At 42.4% G+C, this 22,764-nt stretch overlaps 1 protein-coding gene across 4 annotated transcripts in view; it reads right to left on the bottom strand.

The window, feature by feature from the left end:
• Positions 1 to 22,764, bottom strand: part of UBXN2A (UBX domain protein 2A) — an 83,027-nt gene that overhangs the window by 10,757 nt on the left and 49,506 nt on the right. For 3 of the 4 annotated variants that reach the window (XM_033176401.1, XM_033176400.1, XM_033176402.1), the window contains exons 4-6: positions 17,483 to 17,589; positions 11,598 to 11,735; positions 9,779 to 9,937 (exon numbers count right to left, since the gene is read on the bottom strand). In XM_033176401.1, the coding sequence (XP_033032292.1) occupies positions 9,779 to 9,937; positions 11,598 to 11,735; positions 17,483 to 17,589 (404 nt within the window). Of the gene's footprint in view, positions 1 to 4,467; positions 4,713 to 9,778; positions 9,938 to 11,597; positions 11,736 to 17,482; positions 17,590 to 22,764 lie in introns of those variants that run through there. The other variant, XM_033176403.1, reaches the window with a different exon arrangement.

Here is a 22,764-nt window from a genome sequence, read left to right as displayed (position 1 = left end):
CTAAGAGGAAAAAAGACTTAATAACTTACAAAAAAGCAAGAAAAAGGCTGACAGCTGATTTTTCAGTAGGAAGAATGGAAGCTGGAAGACAACATATGGGCATTCTTAAGAGCTGATGTGCTAGGAAAACCTGACAATTCTAGCCTAGTGAAAATGGTCTTTAAAAATGAAGATGTGTCAGCTGGGCGCAGTGACTCACGCCTGTAATCCCAGCACTTTGGGAGGCCGAGGTGGGCGGATCATGAAATCAGGAGATTGAGACCATCTTGGCTAACACGGTGAAACCCCATCTCTACTAAAAATACAAAAAATTAGCTGGGCGAGATGGCGGACGCCTGTAGTCCCAGCTACTTGGGAGGCTGAGGCAGGAGAATGGCGTAAACCCGGGAGGCGGAGCTTGCAGTGAGCCGAGATCGCGCCACTGCACTGCAGCCCGGGCGACAGAGCGAGACTCCGTCTCAAAAAAAAAAAAAAAAAAAAAATGAGGATGTGTTCAAATCAAAGCTAAGAGAATTCATCATTAGTAGATAAGCAATTAAAGAGATACTAAAGGCTGGGCTCGGTGACTCACGCCTGTAATCCCAGCACTTTGGGAGGCTGAGGTGGGCAGACCACGAGGTCAGGAGTTGGAGATCAGCCTGGCCAACATGGTGAAACTCAGTCTCTACTAAAAAAATACAAAAATTAGCTGGGTGTGGTGGCACATGCCTGTAATGCCAGCTACTTGGGAAGTTGAGGCAGGAGAATTGCTTAAACCAGGGAGGCAGAGATGGCAGTGAGCTGAGATCACGCCACTGCACTCCAGCTCGGGTGACAGAGCAAGACTCTGTCTTGAAAAAAAATAAAAATTAAAAAAAATTTAAAAATTAAAGAGATACTAAGGATAATTATTCAGACCAGAACACATCAAACTGGGTAAAAAAAAAGAAAAAATAAAATGTAATTATAAGTGAATATTAATTGTTTATAAGTAATAACATTTTGAGGGTTGTTAAAATGTTCGTAGAAGTAACATATTTGTTGACAAAAATAGCAAAAGGGAAGAGAGTAACAGTGAAATTGTTAGCCAGGTGCAGTGGCTCATGCCTGTAATCCCAGAAGGTGAGACCCTGTCTCTACCAAAAAAAAAATTATTTTAAAAAAAGAAAAACAAAGCTGGATTAATCATTACTAAATAAATACTGTTGGCCAAAAATTTTTTTTTTTTTTGAGGCGGAGTCTCGCTCTGTCGCCCAGGCTGGAGTGCAGTGGCCGGATCTCAGCTCACTGCAAGCTCCGCCTCCTGGGTTTACGCCATTCTCCTGCCTCAGCCTCCCGAGTAGCTGGGACTACAGGCGCCCGCCACCTCGCCCGGCTAGTTTTTTGTATTTTTAGTAGAGACGGGGTTTCACCGTGTTAGCCAGGATGGTCCCGATCTCCTGACCTCGTGATCCGCCCGTCTCGGCCTCCCAAAGTGCTAGGATTACAGGCTTGAGCCACCACACCCGGCCCGGCCAAAAATTTTTAAACGCTTCAGTCATTTAGGGGAAAAAAAAAGCTATGTGTTTCATTGTTATGGATCTACATAAACAAGTCAAGATTAAAATGTTATTTCCCTGAAGATAAACAAATAAGCTTGGGCCAGAATACCAAATCCCCATTCCCATTTTCTACATATTTAGTTTGCTCTCCTCTTCATTTGGAAGGAATTTAGGTCACAAAAGAACATTCCAGGACACAATTTCAAACTTGTGCTTCTTCTATTATTATGATTATCAGTTGTCTAGAATGGTTTTGACAGAAATAAAAGTGAAATACCTTCAAGAGAGCCAAACACACAGAAAACACCCAAGAGATGGTAACTAAAAACAAAACCACAAAACAGAAACCTCCTTGCAGAGTAAAGCAGGAGGAGGAAAAAAACCCACAAAACCAGAAACAACTAATACTGTTAAGCCTAGATTTAAAAACAAAACTCAACTATTCACAAGAGATAGTTTTAAATATATAGACAGATAAATATATAGAGATATGTTGAAATTAAAAGTAAGGAGAAAGATATACCAGGCAAATACTAATTAGAAGGACTGTTATGACCATGTTAATATCAGGCAGGGTAGACTGAACACAAAAAGCATTACCAAGGATTAAGAGAGACATGTGACAGTGCTAAAAAGGTTGACAGGGTTCAAGATATGCTACCCTAAAATATGGCATCTTGGCATTTGAGGAAACAGCAGAAGCAGGTAGGTACCCTCATTTTCCCCTTGCCCTTCTTCCCTCAAAGCAGACCAAAAAAGAAATGATCTGTCCTTCCTCTAAAGTAGGTCATAAAACCTTCATTCACAAGGTATCATCTGTATACCCAGAGGAAAGGAACACCCTTATCCTTGAAGATGCAGAGATGCCAAGAAGAATCTGAACGAACAGGCTAAGCTAAGGTCCCCTTAATTTATTACCATTAGATCATACCCCTTTTGCCCTCCAGTCATATTTCTCCACAAACTATCCACTTCCTCATCAAACTAAGGCCAGGAGTTCGAGACCAGCCTGGCCAACACGGCAAAACTCTGTCTCTACTAAAAATACCAAAATTAGGTTGGGTGCGGTGGCTCATGCCTGTAATCCCAGCACTTTGGGAGGCCGAGATGGGTGGATCATGAGGTCAGGAGTTCGAGACCAGCCTGGCCAACATGGTGAAACCCCACCTCTACCAAAAATACAGAAATTAGCTGGGCATGGTGGCACACACCTGTAGTCCCAGCTACTCAGGAGGCTGAGGCAGGAGAATCGCTTGAACTTGGGAGGCGGAGACTGCAGTGAGCTGAGATCGCTCCACTGCACTCCAGCCTGGGGACAGAGCGAGACTCCATCTCATAAAACAAAACAAAACAAAAACACCAAAAATTAGCCAGGCGTGGTAGCAGGTGCCTATAATCCCAACTACTTGGGCGGCTGAGGCATGAGAATCACTTGAACCCAGAGCGGAGATCATTCCACTGCACTCCAGCCTAGGCAACAGAGAGAGACTGTCTCAAAGAAAACAAACAAACAAAACAAAACAAAACAAAAACAAAGGAGGCCGGGCGCTGAGGCTCACGCCTGTAATCCCAGCACTTTGGGAGGTCAAGGTGGGCGGATCACCTGAGGTCAGCAGTTCCAGATCAGACTGGCAAACATGGCAAAACCTTTTCTCTACTAAAAATATAAAAAAATTAGCCAGTTGTGGTGGTAGGTGCCTGTGATCCCAGCTACTTGGGAGCCTGGGGCAGGGAGAATGGTGTGAAACTGGGAGGCGGAGCTTGCAGTGAGCTAAGATGGCACCACTGCACTCCAGCCTGGGCGACAGAGCGAGACTCTGTCTCAAAAAAAAAAAAAAAAAAAAAAAAAAAAAATATATATATATATATACACACACACACACACACACACACACATATGTATATGTGTGTGTGTGTGCGTGTGTGCATAAAATAAAATATAAAATTGCATGCATTTCTTTTGTTAATCTGTCTTTTGTTAAAGGGGTCTCAGCCATGAATCTAGGCAATGGTTGAAGAAAATCTTTTCTCCCCAACAAGGTAAATTAATCAGAAAAAAACAATTTCATCTCTGCTGGACCTAATTATATAACTTTAAAATATATAAAGCAAACATTAACAGAAGTAAATAAGAAATAGACAAATCCATACATAATCAAAGTTGGAGATTTTAGCACAATTCTCTTGGTAACTAATAAAATAAGCAGAAAAAAACGGAAGAAAACCACAATTTTTTAAATGATTTAGTCCGAAAGCCACAAGCCATCAGTAGGACAGAACACAGAAGACATCTGTTTCAGAAATGCTGGGGTTGTGGTGGCCCATATAAGAGCTGTCTAGTGCAGGGTGTCAAAGGCCAAGTGGGGTGAGGAAAATATCCAAGCTGGCAGGTAGGAGAAGAAGAGTCATGGCTTAGTAGCTTTTAAGGACAGTTTTGCTTTTTTAAACCTGACATGAATGGAATCATAGTGTATGTGTTCTATAGCTTTTTTATCTCCACATTATGTTTTTGGGACTCATTCATGTTGATGTGTGCAGCCATAGCAAATACTTTTTTTTTCTTCTGAGATGGAGTCTTGCTCTATCACCCAGGCTGGAGTGCAGTGGTGTCATCTCGGCTCACTGCAACCTCCACCTCCTGGGTACAAGCCATTTTCCTGCTTCAGCCTCCCAAGTAGCTGGGATTACAGGAGCGGGCTACCACACTCAGCTAATTTTTGTATTTTTTGTAGAGACGGGGTTTCACCATGTTGGCCAGGCTGGTCTTGAACTCCTGACCTCAAGTGATCTGCCCACCTCGGCCTCCCAAAATGCTGGGATTTCAGGCCTGAGCCACCACGCCCAGCTGCAAATATTTTTTGATTACTGTCTTCCATTACATGAAAATAATTATTCAGTCTATCTTTATTGGTAACAGTGAAGTTTACATGGCTGTATCAGTCAGCCATTGCCCAGTAAAAATAAAAACAGAGCAGGTTGTCCCAAGTAGAGTAAAAAAAGCATTCATATGGAAGAGCAGTTGACTGCAGTGTGTCAGATCCAGACAGTGGTGAGGAGAGCATCTGAGGAGAGGCAACCCAGAGTGTCAGTCTACCAAGGGGAGGAGGTCACTGGCATGGAGTCCTGAAGTCACGCAGTGTGAGAAGGCATTCCAATGAAGGGGTGCCCTGGGGTGATGATGTGTCAGAGAGTCTAGTAGGAAGAGGAGGGAATCCATATTGGAATTCAACAAGGAGAGTCAAAGCCCAAGCAGGGTGACGAGGGCTTACATGTGGGGTAGGAGGCAGCAGTGGAAAAAGGACATTGTTCACATATAGGAAAACTGATTAAATACATAAATATGTTAACTGTAACTGGAGCCAGGCCTTGCACTGTAGAAGTTAGTTACAAATATGGAAAGGAGAAAATTAGAACAAACCTTATAGTTTTTTTTTTTTTTGAGACAAGGTCTGGTTCTGTTGCCCACGCTGGAGTACAGTAGTGCAATCACAGCTCACTGCAGCCTTGACCTACCTCTCCAGGGCACAGGTGATCCTCCTACTTCAGTCTCCTGAGTACCTGAGACCACAGGTGAGTGCCACCACATCTGGCTACTTTTTGTGTTTTTTGTAGAGACAGTTTCACTATGTCGCCAAGACTGGTTTTGAACTCCTAGGCTCAAGTGGTCTGTCTGCCTAGGCCTCCCAAAGTGCTGGGATTACAGGTATAAGCCACCACGCCTGGTCCTACCAGACTAAAATTGGAGGTATCTACGTGGACTAATGGTTTTTAGTATATAAAAATACAGAAATAAGGCCGGGTGTGGTGGCTCATGCCTATAATCCTAGCACTTTGGGAGGCCGAGGCAGGTGGATCGCTTGAGTCCAGGAGTTCGAGACTAGCCTGGGCAAGAGGGTGAAACCCCATCACTACTAAAAGTACAAAAACTAAGGAGGATCACCAGAGTCTGGGGAGGTGGAGGCTGCAGTGATCTCTAATTATACCACTGCACTCCAACCTGGGTGACAGAGTGAGACCCTGTCTCAAAAAAAAAAAAAAACAACAAAAAAAAGCCAGGAATAAATACAGATACAAACATAAGTGCATATATATATATATATACACACACACACATGTATGTGTATGTATAGGTTTTTTTGTGTGTGTCTTTGTTGATTTTGCTATCAGGGTAATGTTGGCCTCACAGAATGAGTTTTGAAGTATCCCCTCTTCAATTTTTGAAATAGTTTTCTTTTTTGCATGTGTGTGTGTGTGTGCGCGCTCACACACATACACACACACACACACAAACTATTCTTTCCACACAGAGGGCCTGGAAGCAGTGGTATCCCAATAAGCGTATCTAATACTACCCAGATCCTGGATTGTCAATATCACTGTCCACTAAAAAGAACAAGGGATTCCTGGAAAAGCATAGAATGAACTTGAAAAAAAATTTTGTGCTGAAAACAAGGAAATGTTCAAGAATTTTGGGATCATTTCAAAATAACACAGGAACCAGTTTAAAGGAGGTCTCACAGGCCGGGCGCGGTGGCTCAAACCTGTAATCTCAGCACTTTGGGAGGCCGAGACGGGTGGATCAGGAGGTCAGGAGATCGAGACCATCCTGGCTAACACGGTGAAACCCCGTCTCTACTAAAAAATATAAAAAACTAGTCGCGCGAGGTGGCGGGCGCCTGTAGTCCCAGCTACTCAGAGGCTGAGGCAGGAGAATGGTATAAACCCGGGAGGCGGAGCTTGCAGTGAGCTGAGAACCGGCCACTGCACTCCAGCCCGGGCGACAGAGCGAGACTCCGTCTCAAAAAAAAAAAAAAAAAAAGGAGGTCTCACAAACTATCTGAGACAATGTGCATATCAAAATAAATAATGATGGCAAGAGTTCAAAAACTGTTGAATAAAATAGGAAACTATGAGTAGATATAGATATCAATCAATCAATCAATCGATCTGAGGTCTTGTGAGGAACATAAGTATCCTATTTCAAAGTCCTTCCCCACAAAATACAGATTAATTACAAAGGGAAAATGAATAACTTTACAGTAAAGGACTCTGGTAGAGACCACTTTAATCAAGTGTCAAATTTAACATCATCATAATGGGACAAATGTAAATGATGCCACCTGTTGGAATATAATGAGACGTACAAAGCATTAGTTCTATCACATCCCTGCCAAAATTAGTGACCTAAATATAATCACGAGGAAGCATCAAACAAGATAAATTGGCTTGTAATACTTTAAAAAGTCAAGGTTATAAAAATCAAAGGAAGACAAGGAACTATTTCAAATTGACATATCCAAAACTAAGTGCAATGTGTAATTCTGAATGGCCTTTTGCTATAAAGGAAGCTATTAGATAAAATGGAAAATCTTGATTTAGGGTCTATTAGTCGACACAAGCATATTAAGGTTAAGTTTCCTGATTTAAATGGCTGTATTGTAGTTATGTGGGAGAAGGTCCTTGTTTATAGATAATCTATACCTAAGTATTTCAAGTGATGGGTCATCAGACTGGCACTAATTCTTGAACACTTAGAGAGAAAAGTTGCTTTATTTTTTTGAGATGGAGCCTAACCTCTGCCTCCCAGGTTCAAGCGATTCTCCTGCCTCAGCCTTCTGAGTAGCTGGGATTACAGACATGTGCCACCACAGCTGGCTAATTTTTGTATTTTTAGTAGAGAAGGGGTTTCGCCATTTTGGTCAGGCTGGTCTCAAACTCCTGACCTTGTGATCTGCCTGCCTCGGCCTCCTAAAATGCTGGGATTACAGGCAGGAGTCACTGAGCCCAGTCAAGAAAAGTTCTTTATATTGTTCTTGAACCTTTTCTGTAATTTTTTATTTATTATTTTTTTGAGATGGCTCGCTCTGTCACCCAGGCTGGAATGCAGTGGCTTGATTTTGGCTCACTGCAAGCTCCGCCTCCCGGGTTCACGCCATTCTCCTGTCTCAGCCTCCCGAGTAGCTGTGACTACAGGCGCCCGCTACCACGCCTGGCTAATTTTTTGTACTTTTAGTAGAGACAGGGTTTCACCGTGCTAGCCAGGATGGTCTCGATCTCCTAACCCCGTGATCCGCCCACGTTGGCCTCCCAAAGTGCTGGGATTATAGGCGTGAGCCACCTTTTTTGTAAGTTTTTGCTGGTTTGAAATTTGCAGTAATTATTTGAAAATAAGAAAAACAATTTAGTATATTTTAGGAATACGTATATACTAGGTAAAGCTATAAATAAAAGCAGCAAATTATCAACACAAATTTAGGACAGTGGTTATTTCTCTCTTCCCCAGAAGAAAAGAGACATGATCAGAGAAAGACACATAAGGTATACTGGTAAGAATCTATGTTCTGAGGTAGGTCGTACATATGTATTTTATTCTTATTCTTTTAACTTTCTCTCTATATTTGTTATTTATCTGTACTACATTTCCTGAAAAATAATTTTTACAAAAGGAAAGACGACATATGCTATATATGGTATGTTTCTATTTTTAATTAAAACAAAACAAACTTTTTTTTTTTCTTCCTTTTGAGACAGGGTCTTGCCCTGTCACCCAGGCTGGAGTACAGTGGTGAGATCATGACTCATTGCAGCCTCAACCTCCTGGGCTCAGGTGATTCTGCCATCTCAGCCTCCTGAATAGTCCCTAGCCTCCCAAATTGCTGGGACTACAAGCAGGAGCCACGACATTCAGCCAAAAAAAGCTTTTAAGAAGGCTGGGCATGGTGGCTCATGCTTGTAATCCCAGCACTTTGGGAGGCTGAGGTGGATGGATTACCTGAGGTCAGGAGTTTGAGACCAGCTTGGGCAACATGGCGAAACCCTATCTCTACTAAAAATACAAAAATTCGCCAGACATGGTGGCACATGCCTGTAATCCAGCTACTCAGGCGCCTGAGGCAGGATAATCACTTGAACTCGGGGGATGGAGGTTGCAGTGAGCTGAGATCGTGCCACTGCACTCCAGCCTGGGTAGCAGAACACTCTGTCTCAAAAAAAAAAAAAAAAAAGACAGTCCGCTCTGTCGCCCGGACTGGAGTGCAGTGGCCAGATCTCAGCTCACTGCAAGCTCCGCCTCCCGGGTTTACGCCATTCTCCTGCCTCAGCCTCCCGAGTAGCTGGGACTACAGGCGCCCGCCACCTCGCCCGGCTAGTTTTTGTATTTTTAGTAGAGACGGGGTTTCACCATGTTAGCCAGGATGGTCTCGATCTCCTGACCTCGTGATCCGCCCGTCTCGGCCTCCCAAAGTGCTGGGATTACAGGCTTGAGCCACCGCGCCCGGCCTAAAAAAAGCTTTTAAGAAGAGATAAAAGACTGCATCAAACTGATGGTAATGATTATCTCTGAGCAGTGGAATTCATATGAACTTCAATTTCTTTTAATGTTTTTCTGTATTTTCATTCTTTCACTACAATTAACAGAAGGGTATGCATATAATGCTAATGACTAACTTAAAACATTAAAAATAATCCTTTTATAATTATGTATCTAGTTAAACAGAAAAATGAATCAAATGATGAGAATCAAAATCCCAAAACAGACTGAAAATACTTCATTGTTATTATTGTTATTATTATTATTTTTTGAGACAGGTTCTCACTGTCACCCAGACTTGCAGTGTGGTAGTGCAATTTGGCTCACTGCAGTCTCTACCTCTTGGGCTCAAGCGATTCTCCTCCCAAGTAGCTGGGACTGCGGATGTGCGCCACCATGTTCAGCTAATTAAAAAAATTTTTTTTTGTAGAGATGAGGTCTCACTATATTGCGCCACTGCACTCCAGCCTGGGCAACAGAGTGAGATTCCAGCTCAAAAATAAATAAAAAAATAAATAAATAAAAAATAAAAATAAATAAATAAATAAATAGAATGCTTGGCAGGATGCAATGGCTCATGCCTGTAAGCCCAGGCTAAGACAGGAGGATGAATTCAGTCCAGGAGTTTGAGACCAGTCTGGGCAACACAGTGAGGCCCCCTTTCTACAAAACAGTTTTTCAAATTAGCTGGCAATACATAAATAAAAAAAAATAAAAGTTAGTGGGGCATGGTGGCATGTGGCTGTAGTTCTACAACTCAGGAGGCTGAGGTGGGAGGACTGCTTGAATCCAGGACTTCAAGACTGCAGTGGGCTATGACTGTGCTACTGCACTCTGGCCTGGGCAACAAAGATTCTATCTCTAAAATCAAACTGTTGACTGAACCGAAAAGAAGAAATGAAATTTAAACTTGGTGAAAAAAAATCATATACTGAAACCGAAGACTCACCTATGAGAAATGTTAAATTTCTGAACAATCCTTTTCCCATTGGCTAACCAGATCTGTATATTAGTAATTGGTTCCAAGTTGTTCAGCGGAACAGCAGACAAATTATTTTTATTTTCAACTTCAATATTCTTTGCTTTAGAAACAATTTTTGGTGTGGCACTAAGGAAATCCAGACAACAAAGTTAGACATGTTTTTCCATTCAATAAACCTTTATCATTAAATAATTACTATAAAAATATTACAGCAAGTATAGCTTTTAGGAAGATTTTTGTAAGTTATATCTGTTTCTTCAATAGTAATGAAAGATATATTATTTATGTCCACAATATACGATGGTATGATGGTTCTAATAATCTGATGAAACTATACATATCCAAGTAATTTGTAAGCTACATATATTATTACTGGTATTATTTGAGTAGTGCTTTACAGAATGGATAATTTTAAAGAAGGTTCACAGATCTATGGACTCTACCTTTACCTACTGCCCAGGTTAAATTTCTAAAATAAATTATAAATTCTTTATTGAGCTTAGTCCTTAGGTTATAATGAAAAAGAAACTAAATAAAATACTTCCTGATCATTCTGAAGGGTGCATCCAGATATATTTGTATGTGTGGATGAATATGTATGCACCTTACCAATCTTCATAATTAAAAATATGAGAATTTATAAAAATCAAAGAGCTCCCATATCTATCTAATCTCTCTGTGTATTCTGTTAGATAGGATGGAAACTGTAAAACTTGAAAATAATTTAAGGCTTTGATACTGACACTGATTTTCATTTTTATTACCTCAAAATTCATACATAGATCATAGAACAAAATGTTGCAGGCAGTGGTAACCATAAAAGAGAACAATAGGCTGGGCGTGGTGGCTCACATCTATAATCCCAGCACTTTGGGAGGCTGAGGTGGGTGGATCACCTGAGGGTAGGAGTTCAAGACCAGCCTGGCCAACATGGCAAAACCCTGTCTCTACTAAAAATACAAAAATTGGCTGGGCATGGGGGTGTGTGCCTGTAATCCCAGCTACTAGAAGGGCTGAGGCAGAAGGATTGCTTGAACCAGGGAGGCGGAAGTTGCAGTGAGCCAAGATCGTGCCACTGCACTCCAGCCTGGGCAACAGAGTGAGACTCTGTCTCAAAAAAAAAAAGAACAACAACAAAAAAAGGAACAATAATATTCAAAAGCTAGCACATGTACTCTATAGTGGTGAGTGAAAGGGAGAGAAAAGAACTTACCAATTGAATTCTGTCCATAAAGAGCCAAGCCTTTTTGATTTGAAAAAACCAAAAAAACCTCCAAGATTTTTTAGTGTGGTGCTGACATTTTTTTTTTGAAATGGAGTTTTTCACTCTTGTTGCCTAGACTGGAGAGCAATGGCACGATCTCGGCTCACTGCAACCTCTGCCTCATGGGTTCAAGCGATTCTCCTGCCTCAGCCTCCTGAGGAGCTGGGATTACAGGCATGTGCCACCACGCCTGCTAATTTTTTTGTATTTTTAGTAGAGACAGGGTTTCTCCATGTTGGTCTGGCTGGTCTCGAACTCCTGACCTCAGGTGATCCACCCACCTTGGCCTCCCAAAGTGCTGGGATTACAGGCATGAGCCACTGCGCCCGGTCAGGCATTGTGAATATACACTTAGGTAACTATGACTTAGGAGTCCTCATAAAAATTAACATTAAAAAAAATCTAATTTCCAATGGGAGAAATGATAAGCTCTATTCATGTGGTCTACATGGGTAAAATAATGATAGACAGAATATTAGTTAAGCCTTGATCTACGTAAAACAAGACAACAGGCATACTTACCTTCCTAGTCTGTGACCCTGTCCTGAAAAGGGCTGGAACACAGGCTTTGTAGACAAACATATTTCATTTTTCTTGTCTTCAACTTTAACGTCCACCTCCTCTTTATCAAAAATTCCCTGTAATTCTGAAGGTAATTCCCTTGGAAAACAAAGAAATAAAATGATAAAGCTCCCGGGGTATTTTATTTCTCTGAAAAACATTCTGTACATACAAATAATGAATAATACGTAGAAATATACAGAAATAAGATATATAATATTCCCTACAATGAAATAACCAAATATATTCAAAATGATGTAGTTAAATAATATGAACAACACCAAAAACCCACAAGAACAATATAATTTTTAAGACCATAAGCTCATGAATAGCGTGAGTTTTAATTATTATTATTTTTTATTGTGAAAACATATATTTTTTAAATTTTCTGTAGAGACAGGATCTTGTCCAGGCTGGTCTTGAACTTCTGGGCTCAAGCGATCTTCCTCCCTCAGCCTCCCAAAGTGCTGGGATTATAGGCGTGAACCACCGCCCCGCAACCAGCATGAGTTTTATAGCAGTACTAAAGTCATGAAATACTTGATGACTATATACTACACCAAGCTTGTCCAACCGGTGGCTTGGGATGGCTTTGAATGTGACCCAACAAAAATTTGTAAACTTTCTTAAAACATTATGAGATTTATGAGATTTTTTTGTAATTTTTTTAAGCTTATTGGCTATCGTTAGTATTAGTGTATTTTCGTATTTTATGTGTACCCCAAGACCATTCTTCTTCTTCCAATGTAACCCAGGAAGCCAAAAGACTGGACATCGCTGTTAACTAAGCAATTTGAGTTTTTTGTTTTTGTTTTTGTTTTTGATGGGGGTGGGGTGGACAGGGTCTCATTCTGTTGCCCAGGCTGGAGTGCAGAGGTGCAATCATGGCTCACTGCAGCCTTGACCTCCTGGGCTGAAGCGATCTTCCTGCCTCAGACTCCTGAGTAGCTGGGACTACAGGCCACCATGCCCAGCTAATTTTTGTATTTTTTGTAAAGATGGGGTTTCACCATGTTGTCCAGGCTGGTCCTGAACTCCTAGGTTCAAGTGATCTGCCCACCTCAGCCTCCCAAAGTGTTGGGATTACAGGCGTGAGCCACCACGCCTGGCCAAAGGACAAATTTTAACAAATTCTAATAAAGTAGTTGATTTATTCTGATAACAGAAATAATACAAATTCATTTAGTATATATTTATGATTTCTGTACTTTTCTTTTCTTTTCTTTTCTTTTTTTTTTGAGATAGGAGCTTACTCTGTTGCCCAGGCTGGAGTTCAGTGGCACCAACATGGCTCACTGTAGCTGCGACCTCTTGGGCTCAAGCGATTGTCCCATCTTAGCTTCCCGAGTAGCCAAGACTACAGGTGTGCGCCACCGGGTGATTTTTTAGGTTTTTTTTTTGTAGAGAAAGGTTCTCGCTATGTTGCCAGGGCTGGTTTAATTCCTGGGCTCAAATGATCCTCCTGCCTTTGCCTCCCAAAGTGCTGAATTACAGGCATTAGCCACCGCACCTGGCCTACCTGGCCTGTATTTTTGTGTATATAAGCCATACTTCAATAAGAAAGTTTAAAAAATATTTTAGTGAATAAATACCACTCTATACATACCACAATTCTATGTAATTGTTTTATTTTTTTCTGTTTGAGTTAAAAGGCACTCAAAGAATGAGATAAAATATTCGCAAATCATGTATCTGATAAGGAATTTGTATTCAGAAAAAATGAAGAATTCTTACAACTCAACAAAAAGGCAAATAACCCACCTGAAAATATAAACAGGCTAAGCACAGTGGCTCATGCCTCTAATCCCAGCAATGTGAAAGGCCCAGGCAGGTGGATCACCAGAGGTCAGGAGTTCAAGACCAGCCTGGCCAACATGGTAAAACCCCAGCCGGGTGTGGTGGTACATGCCTGTAATCCCAGCTACTTGGGAGACTGAGGCAGGAGAATCACTTGAACCTGGGAGGTGGAGGTTGCAGTGAGCCGAGATCATGCCACTGCACTCCAGCCTGGCCAACAAAGTAAGACTCTGTCTCAAAAAAAAAAAAAAAGCAAAAAAACTGGACAGAGGATTTGAACAGACATTTCTCCAAAGAAGATGTACAAATGGCCAATAAGCACATGAAAAGACACTCAACATTACTGGTCATTAGAGAAATGTAAATCAAAACCAGAATGACATACCCCTTCACAACCACTAAAATGGCTATAATTTAAAAAAACAGAAGCTAACATGTATTAGGATGTGGAAAACTGGAACCCTCATACATGGCTGGTAGGAATGTTAAATGGTACAGCCACTTTGGAATACCTTTGGGCAGTTCTTCATAAAGTTAACATAAGAGTTAATAATTCCACTCCTAGATTTATACCTGAGAGAAACGAAAACATATGACCACACAAAAACTTGTATATAAATGTTCATAGTAGCATTATTCATAATAGCCCAAAATGTGAAAATGAGTTGAACAGGCAAATACATAGAGACAGAAATCCACAGAGATAGACACAAAGTGGATTCATGGTTATGTTAGAGCTGCAGTGAAGGGAAAAATGGAGAGTGACTTCTAGTATCTGATTTTTATTTTTTTCTTTCAGCAATATATTTGGCTTTTGGGGGTGATAATGATATTCTGAAATTAGACTGTGCTGATGACTGTAAGACTCTGTAGACATATTAAAAATACTGAACTATATACTTCAAAGGGATGAATTTTATGGTAGGTTACTTATATCTAAAAAAGCTGGGTTTTTTTTTTTTTTATATATAAGAAAATAGTCAGCCGGGCACGGTGGCTCAAACCTGTAATCCCAGCACTTTGGGAGGCAGAGACGGGCGGATCACGAGGTCAGGAGATTGAGACCATCCTGGCTAACACGGTGAAACCCCGTCTCTACTAAAAAAAATAGCCGGGCGAGGTGGCGGGCGCCTGTAGTCCCAGCTGCTCGGGAGGCTGAGGCAGGAGAATGGCATAAACCTGGGAGGCGGAGCTTGCAGTGAGCTGAGATCTGGCCACCGCACTCCAGCCTGGGCCGCAACAGAGCGAGACTTTGGGCATGGTGGCTACCCTGGCAATCCTAGCACTCTGGCAGGTTGAGGCAGGAGGATTGCTTGAGCTCGGGAGTTTGAGACCAGCCTGGGTAACATAGCAAGATTTCATCTCTACTAAAAATTTAAAAAAAATTAGCTGGGCGTGGTGACACACACCTACAGTTCCAGTTATTTGGGAGGCCGAGGTAGGAGGAACACTTGAGATGGGGAGTTTGAAGCTGCAGTGAGCTATGATCATGCCACTGCACTCCAGCCTCAAAAAACATAAAAACAAAAAACTCTATGTTGCCAAGAACATTTAAGTATATATAAAAATTATGGGGCACTGTTGTGATAAAATAATATTCAGATATATTGAAATATCTGATGATGATTTTAAAATTGTTTTAAAAATAAATGTACATGTAGTATATATATGCATCTATGGACAGAAATGATAGAATGAAATTCAACAAAAATGTTAATAATAGTTACTTCTGAGTGGTTAAATTATAAGTGATTTTTAAGTTCTTTTTTTTGAGACAGAGTCTCGCTCTGTCACCCAGGCTGAAGTGCAGTGGCACCATCTTGGCTCACTGCAACCTCTGCCTCCTGGGTTCAAGCAATTCTCCCTGCCTCAGCCTCCGAAGTAGCTGAGATTACAGGCGCCTGCTACCTTGCCTGGCTAATTTTAGTATATTTTAGTAGAGATGGGGTGTCACCATGTTGGCAAGGCTGGTCTTGAACTCCTGACCACAGGTGATCCACCCACCTCGGCCTCCCAAAGTGCTGCGATTACAGGCATGAGCCACAACGCCTGGCTGATTTTCGAGTTCTTTTTTTTTTTTTTTTTTGAGATGGAGTCTCGCTCTGTTACCCAGGCTGGAGTGCTGTGGCTGGATCTCAGCTCACTGCAAGCTCCGCCTCCCGGGTTCACGCCATTCTCCTGCCTCAGCCTCCCAGGTAGCTGGGACTACAGGCGCCGCCACCTCGCCCGGCTAGTTTTTTGTAGTTTTTTTTTTTTTTTTTTTTAAGTAGAGACGGGGCTTCACTGTGTTAGCCAAGATGGTCTCGATCTCCTGACCTCGTGATCCGCCCGTCTGAGCCTCCCAAAGTGCTGGGATTACAGGCTTGAGCCACCGCGCCCGGCCTTGAGTTCTTAATACTTAAAAAAATTTTCTAGACCAAGCATGTATAATACTTAAGATTCATAAATATATAAACATTACAATTTTTTTTTTTTTTTGAGATGGAGTCTGGCTCTGTTGCCCAGGCCAGGGTGCAGTGGTATGATCTCGGCTCACCACAGCCTCTGCCTCCCGGGTTCAAGCGATTCTCCTGCCTCAGCCTCCTGAGTAGCTGGGACTAACAGGCACGTGCCACCATGCACGGCTAATTTTTGTATTTTTAGTAGGGATGGGGTTTCACTATGTTGGCCAGGCTGGTCTCGAACTCCTGACCTTGTGATCTACCGGCCTCAGCCTCCGAAAGTGCTGGGATTACAGATGTGAGCCACCGTGTCCGGCAACAATTTTTTTTTCTTTTAAAATTTTTATTCATTAATCGGGCAGCCTGCCAAGCTGGAGAAGGGTCAGAGAGAGTTCTACCATGACCATTTTAAAGACTTTAAAGATATTTAAACATTTAAACATAAATATTAAATAATAAAGAAAATGAGGTATTAGAAAATACTTAGTAAATTAAGTAAGATTTGGGTTGATCAGAATTTAAGTTCCTAAACTTTCTTCAAAATTATAGTTGTTGGCTGGGCGTAGTGGCTCACGCTTGTAATCTCAGCACTTTGGGAGGCACAGCAGGCAGATCATCACCTGAGGTCAGGAGTTCAAGACTAGCCTGGCCAACATGGTAAAACCTTGCTCTTTACTAAAAATATAAAAATTAGACGGGCACCGTGGCAGGCACCTGTAATCTCACCTACTCGGGAGGCTGAGGCACGAGAATCACTTGACCCCAGAAGGTGGAGGCTGCATTGAGCTGAGATCATGCTACCATACTCCAGCCTGAGTGAAAGAGCGAGACACCATCTTGAAAAAAACCTGTAGTTGTGGTTCTCTTAAGAAAATTCATCTTATAAAAATGTGAATGTACAAAAGAAAAAGTGTATCTGTGAATGTGTAGGGGGTGTGTGAACATTAACATGGATTCTTTCACACACACACAAAAAAATGCCTAAAGTATCTTCCTATTACAAAGATTACTTACCCCACCTTGTTTTGTTTTGTTTTGTTTTTGAGATGGAGTTTTGCCCTTGTTGCCCAGACTGGAGTGCAATGGTGCAATCTCGGCTCACTGCAACCTCTGCCTCTTGGATTCCAGCCATTCTCCTGCATCAGCCTCCTGAGTAGCTGGGATAACAGGCATGTGCCACCACACTTGGCTAATTTTGTATTTTTAGTAGAGATGAGGTTTCTCCATGTTGGTCAGGCTGGTCTGGAACTCCCAACCTCAGGTGATCTGCCCGCCTCGGCCTCCCAAAGTGCTGGGATCACAGGTACGAGCCACCATGCCCGCTGCCCCCCATCCCCCCTCCTTTTTTTTTGTTGGAGACAGGGCCTCGTGCTGTTGCCCAGGCTGGAGTGCAGGGTGCAAGCATGTCTCACTGTAGCCTCAATCTCCCAAGTGCAAGCAATCCTGAGTAGCTGGGCTGGCTGGGTAATATTTTTTTTAAGTAGAGATAAGGTCTGGCTATGTTACTACCCAGGCTGGCCTTGAACTCCTGAGCTCAAGCAATCCTCTCGCCACAGCCTGCCAAAGTTTTGGGATTACAGGCTTGAGCCACCACACCTGGCTACTCACCCCTTTTTGATGGAGTTCAAAAACTGCTGACTGGCACCATCGGAATAACTTCTGAAATCATCGTTGACGGTGAATCCGTTTTTCCATAATTTTATATTTACATCTACCTGCAAAACAGTAGCAAACAAAATGCATCATGTTAATAAAATGTAGTAGGATTGAAAGTTCTTTGAAAATTTCTTCTATCACTATTCAAGCTGGGTGGGGTGGTTCACTCCTGTAATCCCAGCACTTTGGGAGGCCAAGGCAGGACTGCTTGAGCCTAGGAGTTGGACACCAGCCCTGGCAACATAGCAAAACCCAGTTTCTACAAAAAATTAAAATCATTGATATGGTTTGGCTGTGTCCCCACCAAAATTTCAAGTTGAATTGTATCTCCCAGAATTCCCATGTGTTGTGGGAGGGACCAAGGGGGAGATAATTAAATTAGGGGGGCCCATCTTTCCCATGCAATTCTTGTGATAGTGAGTAAGTCTCAAGGGTTTATCAGGAATTTCCACTTTTGCTTCTTGCTCATTTTCTGCTGCTGGTGCCATGATCATGAGACTTCCCCAGCCATGTGGAACTGTAAGTCAAATAAACTTCCTTTCTTCCCAGTCTCGGGTATGTCTTTATCGCCAGTGTAAAAATGGACTAATACAACTGGCTTCATAAACATTAAAATATAAGGGGGAGGTGATGTTGGGCGAGGCATAGAATTGAGTGATCAGGAGAGAGAAGAATACTCAGGATTATAGATTCCAGAGCAAGAGCAGTAGAGTTCCCCCAGTGGACAACCAGTCCACTGAAGGAAGGAGGGTTTCACCACAGTCTTCTCTTAGAAAAATTTTAAATGGTGGGCCAGGCATGGTGGCTCTCGCTTATGCTGTACAGTTGTATGGTATTTATACTTTTACAGATACAAATAACAATTGATTTAATCCCCAATTGTAACATAACTATGTTAGAAGAATGGGAAGAGGTGATTTGGGGAGAGGGGGAAGGTAGAAAAAGAGCTAAATCCTTATTATCTATAATACAAAGTGAATACATAATTCAAAAATCTGAAAAATCAAGAACTATCACTATTAGCATATTATCAGAAACAGAAAGCTCGTGTCAGTAGAAATACCTAAGAGTTATAACTTGTTGCCTCTGGAAAGTAGATGTGGCCGGATGCAGTGGCTCACACCTGTAATCCCAGCACTTTGGGAGGCCAAGGCAGGTGGATCACCTGAGATCAGGAGCTCAAGACCAGCCTGACCAACATGGAGAAACCCCGTCTCTACTAAAAATACAAATTAGCCAGGCGTGGTGGTGCATGCCTGTAATCCCAGGCTGAGGTGGGAGAATCGCTTGAACCTGGGAGGCGGAAGCTGCGGTGAGACAAGATCGCACCATTGCACTCCAGTCTGGGCAATAGGAGTGAAATGCCAACTTAAAAAACAAAAAAGAAAGTAGATGCTAGGGCCAAGGAGTAACAAGCCTGTTCAACATAAGCCTTTTACAACTAATAGATTAAGTTTTAATTTAAAAACCAAATCAGAGTGAAGGGATTTTTCATAAATACTTTTTTAAATGTCTCCAGTCAAAAAATCAGCTGGGGTCTCATAATTGGTACCGCTCGCAGTCTGCTTCGACATGTTATTTTGATTGAAATGTTTTTTTTTTTTTTGAGACGGAGTCTCGCTCTGTCGCCCAGGCTGGAGTGCAGTGGCCGGATCTCAGCTCACTGCAAGCTCCGCCTCCTGGGTTCACGCCATTCTCCTGCCTCAGCCTCCCACGTAGCTGGGACTACAGGCGCCCGCCACATCACCCGGCTAGTTTTTTGTATTTTTTAGTAGAGACGGGGTTTCACCGTGTTAGCCAGGATGGACTCGATCTCCTGACCTCGTGATCCGCCCGTCTCGGCCTCCCAAAGTGCTGGGATTACAGGCTTGAGCCACCGCGCCCGGCCGATTGAAATGTTTTTTAAAAAACCAAACCTCTTACAGTTATGCAGTTAGGAAAAGAAGTATTTTAATAGCCTTCCCAGGATATTCTTTGACACTTCATCAAAATTTAATAAGTAGTAGTAGTATCTCAAAAGTTAGTTGAGAATCTGAATGTGGAATCTGAAACTTACCAACCATCTTTTCATATACTTGTTACATTAAAATCTTTTAGTATATGTGATTCTTTGGCTCTTTTACTCATGCATTGCTTTATAACATCATATATTGGTCATTTGGAAAATACTGGTTTTCTTAATTATGCAGATCTTCCAACTGCTGACACATTTAATTATATAATAAAATTTATATTTATCAAAATGACACTAATCTCACTAGGAAATTCCTTAAGTTTTGAGAAACTGTCAAGGTATGGTGGCTTTCTTTTTCTTTGGTTTTTTTTTTTTTTTTTTTTGAGACAGTCTTGCTGTGTTACCCAGGCTAGAGAGCAGTGGCACGGTTTTGGCTCACTGCAACCTCTGCCTCCCAGGTTCAAGCGATTCTCATGCCTTAACTTCCTGAGTAGCTGAGATTACAGGTGTGCATCACCAAGCCCAGCTAATTTTTTGTATTTTTTAGTAGAGAAAGAGTTTTGTCATGTTAGCCAGGCTGGTCTTGAACTCCTGGCCTCAAGTGATTCACCCACCTTGGCCTCCCAAAGTGGTGGGATTACAGGCGTGAGCCACCAAGCACAGCCTACAGTGGCAATTTTCTATAAGTGTTATTTTCACTTAAAAAGTTGGTTAAGGCCAGGCGCGGTGGCTCATGCCTGTAATCCCAGCACTTTGGGAGGCCGAGGAGGGCAGATCATAAGGTCAAGAGATCGAGACCATCCTGGCTAACACAGTGAAACCCTGTCTCTACTAAAAATACAAAAAAATTAACCAGGCATGGTGGCGGGCACCTGTAGTCCCAGCTACTGGGGAGGCTGAGGCAGGAGAATGGCTTGAACCCGGGAGGCGAAGCTCGCAGTTAGCCGAGATCACACCACTGCACTCCAGCCTGGGCGACAGAGCGCGACTCCGTCTCAAAAAAAAAAGTTGGTTAAATAAAAATTTATCATTTTCAACAGCTACTATAAGTTGTTTTCCTTGAAGTGTCAGGCTCAATTCATTCATTATTAGAAACTATCTACCACGCAGGGCCAGGCATGGTGGCTCATGCCTGTAATCCCAGTACTTTGGGAGGCTGAGGCGGGTGGATCACGAGGTCAGGAGTTCGAGACCAGCCTGTCCAACATGGTGAAACCCCATCTCTACTAAAATGTAAAAATTAGCTAGGCAAGGTGGTGCATGCCTGTAATCCCAGCCACTGGGGAGGCTGAAGCAGGAGAATGGCTTGAACCCAGGAGGTGGAGGTTGCAGTGAGCCGATTGTGCCACTGCACTCCACCCTGGGTGACAGAGCAAGACTCTGTCTCAAAAAATAAAAAAATAAAAAATAAAAAAATTTAAAAAAAAGACAGACGCGGTGGCTCACACCTGTAATCCCAGCATGGGAGGCCAAGGCAGGTGGATTGCAAGGTCAGGAGAGTGAGACCATCCTGGCTAACACTGTGAAACCCTGTCTCTACTAAAAATACAAAAAATTAGCCAGGTGTGGTGGCGGGCGCCCATAGTCCCAGCTACTTGGGAGGCTGAGGCAGAAGAATGGTGTGAACCTGGAAGGCGGAGCTTGGAGTGAGCCAAGATCGCACCACTGCACTCCAGCTTGGGTGACAGAGCGAGACTCTGTCTCAACAAAAAAAAGAAAAAAAGAAAATATCTGCTAGGCCAGGTGTGGTTGCTTACGCCTGTAATCGCAGAACTTTGGGAGGTCAAGGCAGGCAGATCACAAGGTCAGGAGTTTGAGACCAACCTTACCAACATGGTGAAACCCCATCTCTACTAAAAACACAAATCATTAGCCAGGCATGGTGGTGCGCGCCTATAATCCCAGCTACTAGGGAGGCTGAGGCAGAAGAATTGCTTGAACCTGGGAGGCGGAGGTTGCAATGAGCTGAGATCATGCCATTGCACTCCAGCCTGGGTGACAGAGCAAGTTGGAATATCCATAGTCTGTATGTAAACCATTCTTTCTTGCAGAAACAATATGCCATAAAAAATCAGACAGTTTGTTGATCTCAAATAACTGCACCTTTCCTTGAGACACTTCTATATATTGTAGAAATACTTTATAGTTCGCATTTTGTCACACAGAATATTAAGATGTGTATTCAAGGTTTGAGATACATAATTAATTAATTAATTTATTTATTTTGAGACCGAGTCTAGCTCTGTTGCCCAGGCTGGAGTGCAGTGGTGCAATCTCGGCTCACTGCAACCTCCACCTCCCAAGTTCACGCAATTCTCCTGCCTCAGCCTCCTGAGTAGCTGGGACTATAGGCATGCGCCACCATGCCCGGCTAATTTTTGTACTTTTAGTAGAGACAGGGTTTCATCATGTTGATTAGGCTGATCTTGAACTCCTGACCTCATGATCTGCCCGCCTCAGCCTTCCAAAGTGCTGGGATTACAGGTGTGAGCCACCACGCCTGGCTGAGATAGAAAATTTATAAATTCTACTGCTTCATCAAGGACATTCTTAATTAAAATCAGGTTTTTTTTCCCCCTTGGAAGTATACGCAAAGAATAAAGTACAGGTTGAATATCCCTTATCTGAAATGCTTGGGACCAGAAGGGTTTTCAATTTCAGATTCTGAAATATTTGCTGGTTGAGCTTTTCAAATTCAAAACTCAAAATCTGAAATGCCCCCAATGAGCATCTCCTTTGAGCATCATGTCAGCACTAAAAATATTTTGGGTTTTGAAGCATTTTGGATTTTTGGATTCGGTGGATTTGGGATGTTAACTTGTAACTGCCAGCAGTTTGTTGCCACTGCCTTGATTCCTGCTAAGGTGTTGCAGTTTTACCCACCACTACTTTTGCAATATCAGTGCAAAATGAACAGTTAGTTTTTTACCTTACCTACCCTTACCTTACCAGTCAGGGTCTCACTCTGTCACCCAGGCTGGAGTACAGTGGTGCGGTCATGGCTCATTGCAGCCTCAAACTCCTGAGCTCAAGCAATCCTCCCAACTTAGCCTCACAAGAAGCTGGGACTATAGGCACATGCCACCATGCCCAGTTAATTTTTTTATTCTTTTGTAGAGATGGGTCTTGCTTTATTGCCCAGACTGGTTTTTAACTCCTAGGCTCAAGTGATCCTTCTGCCTCGGCCTCCTAAAGTGCTGGGATTATAGGTGTCCCTAGCTTGTGAACATAGTGAAAAAGGGAAATAATATCTATTATGAAAACAGTTTTGGCCTCATAC

Source organism: Trachypithecus francoisi, unplaced genomic scaffold, assembly GCF_009764315.1.
Source record: "Trachypithecus francoisi isolate TF-2019V2 unplaced genomic scaffold, Tfra_2.0 Lachesis_group17, whole genome shotgun sequence".
NCBI lineage: Eukaryota > Metazoa > Chordata > Mammalia > Primates > Cercopithecidae > Trachypithecus > Trachypithecus francoisi.
This window is presented reverse-complemented; position numbering and strand designations above follow the sequence as displayed.